The sequence below is a fragment of the Saccostrea echinata genome, unplaced genomic scaffold (assembly GCF_033153115.1).
Source record: "Saccostrea echinata isolate AGI-Se365-2 ecotype Australia unplaced genomic scaffold, CSIRO_AGI_Sech_v1 ptg000065l, whole genome shotgun sequence".
Lineage (NCBI taxonomy): Eukaryota > Metazoa > Mollusca > Bivalvia > Ostreida > Ostreidae > Saccostrea > Saccostrea echinata.
In genome coordinates, this window is record NW_026889814.1 from 2,397,577 (window position 1) to 2,401,421 (window position 3,845).

Consider the following 3,845-nt stretch of genomic DNA (forward strand, 5'->3'; position numbering starts at 1 on the left):
ACGAGAAAACCTACAAATCACAAGAAAATTGCAATCCTATCACTATGAACAATAAAACACTTGAGCATTTTGTTACATCACTAGATTGGTAACGTTAATATCATGAAATGACTAGGCATCATACAAGTCTAGAAATGAATATCACCTTATTTGTTTAACATCTGAATACTCAATACAGAACAAACTAACGGAACATATATACAGTCTGAGACATCGACTTCTGTTCATGAGACTAGTTTATCAAGAGCACCATTTCGGTTATTAGACGGGTGAGTACCACTGGTTTTCCATCTCTAATTATGCAAATCCGCACCTTGCGAACAAGGTCGTCCGGATCACTGGGGAAAACACTTTCAACGATGCCAACCGGCCACTGGAATCTGGCTAAACCCGAGTCTTTAAGTAAGACCACATCACCTATCTTAATGTTTGGTCGTTCCTCTGTCCACTTTTGACGGGTTTGGTGATTCTGAAGGAACTCTTCTCTCCACTGTTCCCAGAAAGTGTTTCTTAAGATCTGAACATGACGCCACTGTGCTATGTATATGTCCTTGATATCTGCAATCCTTTGTGTAAGGAGCAAAGAAGCACTCAGAATCTTGGGTGCGTCTGAGTCCTGCGATATGGCTGAAATTGGTTTAGAGTTAATTATAGCACAGACTTCAGCCATCAGTGTGACCAGGACTTCATGGGTGATAATATTCCCTTGTTTTAGGAACAAAGCGTCCAGGATCCTTCTTGCTATGTCAATCATGCGTTCCCACACTCCACCCATATGGGAGGAGTTTGGTGCATAAAAGATCCACTTTGTTCTGGAACTGTTCAACTGCCCTTTGAACGGTCCCTCCTCTACATCTGTTCTCATCTCGTCTGCCGCTCCAACAAAGTTGGTGCCCCTGTCTGATCATGCGTTCCCACACTCCACCCATATGGGAGGAGTTTGGTGCATAAAAGATCCACTTTGTTCTGGAACTGTTCAACTGCCCTTTGAACGGTCCCTCCTCTACATCTGTTCTCATCTCGTCTGCCGCTCCAACAAAGTTGGTACCCCTGTCTGACCCCTTACTTCCCCTCTATTGCTCCGACTAAGGTGTGCCAATTACTGAATCTGTCGAATGTGGTCACAAAATTTTCCTTCAGTGCACAAGTGGTCGTCTTTGCCTCAACTCTGATTTTTTTGTCCATTTCAGGCGACACAAGTGGGTAAACTTGTGGAACGTCATCCGTGTGATAATGGGTATCCTTTAAAGTGATTTGTATGTTCTCTCTTACAATTTCCCCTATTTCCGTAGCTAAGAGAGCTGCACAGAGCTCGAGATGTGGTATTGTGTGGCCCTTGGAGGGAGCCAATTTTGCCTTTCCCAAGACGAAGGAAACGTCGGTCCTCCCGTTGTAACAGGCTTTGAGATATGCTATCGCTGATACTGCCACTTCTAAAGCATCTGAGAAGATGTGCAGTTGTACTCAGTTCAAGTGGCTCAATGATTCTTCAAAATACATTCGTGGGACAACTACACTTTCCAACAAGGATAATGAGTTTTTCCACACATTCCATTTCCTGGTTGCGTCCGGTTCTAGATCCTCATCCCAGTTCATGGAGTTTGTTATCTCATGAAGAAGGATCTTCCCTTGAATGAGCATTGGAGCAACAAACCCTAATGGGTCATACAAGTAGAAACTGTTCAACGTAGACAAGCAACCTCGTCGTGTGTCTGGCTTTTCTTCGAGTTGTATCTGGAAGGTAAAGGTGTCATACTGCAAGTCCCAAGACAAGCCTAAGCTCTGGTGAACAGGAAGCGTATTCTTTTTCAAGTTAAGCGATACCATCTCTTCACACAAATCCTCCCGAGGAAAGACGTTCATAACTGTGGGCTCGTTGGATGCAATCTTATGAAGACGAGGATTGCTTTCCTTCTTCAGCGCCGTCTGGGTCCTCTTTAATAAGCTCACTGCTGCTTCCACTGAAGGCACAGATGTTAAACCATCATCCACATAAAAGTTGTGGACTACAAGGTCCTTAGGAGGAACCTTAAATAATCTCTCTGATGCTCCTTGACAAAGAATGAGTTAAACATGTGTTCAATGTCCGCTACAATGGCACACTTGTCTTTTCGGAAACGAATCAAGATCCCCTGAAGGTTGTTTGTAAAATTGGGTCCAGTGATGAGAGCTTTGTTTAAAGATGTCCCATTGTATTCTGCTGAGGAATCAAAGACGCCACGGGATCTTTTCTGGCTTTTTAGGGTGATATACACCAAAGAGTGGTAGATACCAGACCACTTTTCCTTGCTCTAGGGATAGTGCAACTTCTGCTGCTCCCGATTCCAGGACTTTATTCATGAATTCCACAAAGTGTTCGCGCTTAGTTGAGTTCTTGCATAGACTTTCCCCTAACAAGTCCGCTCTCTTTTCTGCTTGAGACCTGTTGTTTGGCAAAGGTTTACGAGGGAGGCGAAAGGGTAAGGGAGCCAACCAGTTTCCCTTCTCATCACGGTGCATCTCCTTGTTCATGATTTGAAGAAAATCTCGATCTTCCACTGACAACCCTAAAGAGTTGCGCAGCTCTGTTAAGGCTGCATAAAGGGGGGCGGGGCCTAATTTATACGGGAAATGTCTACTGTGACATCACACAAATATAGCAATTCCTCAAAACAACAGAAAATAAAATAATTTGAGGTTTTAAGCTGCATAAGAGTGATAAACTACATCAAAACTTACCACTGCATTCATTTTTGTCGCTAGTTAAATTCCACACAGCAAGATATAAACAAGTCACTGATCGCAATGCACTTGTCGACATGACGTCATCATGGTAGAATTTGACGCATTTTATGTGCAGTGAGAGGCGGATCAATTAATTTAACCACAGTGGAAAACGCATTTTATTATTAAACAGAATATTATTTGCAAATCTTAGGTAGACCATTAATACAAATCTGAAACCTTTGTTTAGTGCCATTATTGAAAAACTATCGAGAGAATGTATTGAATTAATTCTACCGTGTTTTTTGTGTACTGGGTGTGCATGTTTCACGCCGAGGTGCCTCAATAAATCGCCTTTTCGCAAGGGCATACACTTAATAGATCTTGACAATTTTTTTTTAAATATGCATAACGGAAACATTCCTTAACTTGAAAAATGCTGCTGCTTTCCTGAAATCGAGAGCATTACTAAATAAATAAATAAAATAAATGGTAAAGGTCACACATATTTCGACTAGAGCCAAATAACTTGAAATTTAAACTAGTAAAATACAAATTCTATTTAAAGCAGCAGCACTTTTCATAAACTACAAGATATATAGATACAATTTATTACTGAAATTTTTAATTTTAACTAGGGTATGCCCTTGCGATATTGAAATTTGTTGATGACCTACATACAGTACACATTAAATGCATTTATCACGTGACTGTCAAATAACGTGACCAAACCAAATTCCGTACAGAGCTGGGTATACTATGTTATTTCAATTAATATTAAAGTCATATGATAATATACTAGCTTTACAAAAATGAATTCTGTTTAAAAAGGTATGTATTTATGCACGTTTATATTCCGTTGATTTCTTCGTAGTACGCCTTAACAGTCCTGACTGACATGCCTGTGGGACATGGTTCGAAAAATGTAGTTCGGCCATTCCTCAACACGTGTGTTTTCTTGCTGTTTATATAGATTTGCTGTCCAGGTTTGTGGACCCTTTCCAAGCAGACTTCCCTTATCATAACCCATCCTAAAGACAGTTTCTGGGCAAATGGCATGTCCTTTTCCCCAATGATTTGCTCCAATACATGGTGAACTTCCATAACATCCCGACCATTCAGGAGTCCAATTTGTATGCGGA

The 3,845-nt window shown here is 41.1% G+C and overlaps 1 protein-coding gene across 1 annotated transcript; it reads right to left on the minus strand.

Annotated features, from left to right (window-relative positions):
• Positions 1-232: 232 nt before the first annotated feature.
• Positions 233-865, minus strand: LOC133176069 (uncharacterized). The gene has a single exon (XM_061311241.1). The coding sequence runs from the start codon at positions 863-865 to the stop codon at positions 233-235; it is 633 nt and encodes a 210-aa protein (XP_061167225.1).
• Between the last annotated feature and the right edge of the window lie 2,980 nt (positions 866-3,845).

What these genes read in the sequence shown, in the direction of transcription:
- LOC133176069 (XM_061311241.1), bottom strand. Translation starts at nt 865, where the DNA reads ATGAGAACAGATGTAGAGGAGGGACCGTTCAAAGGGCAGTTGAACAGT.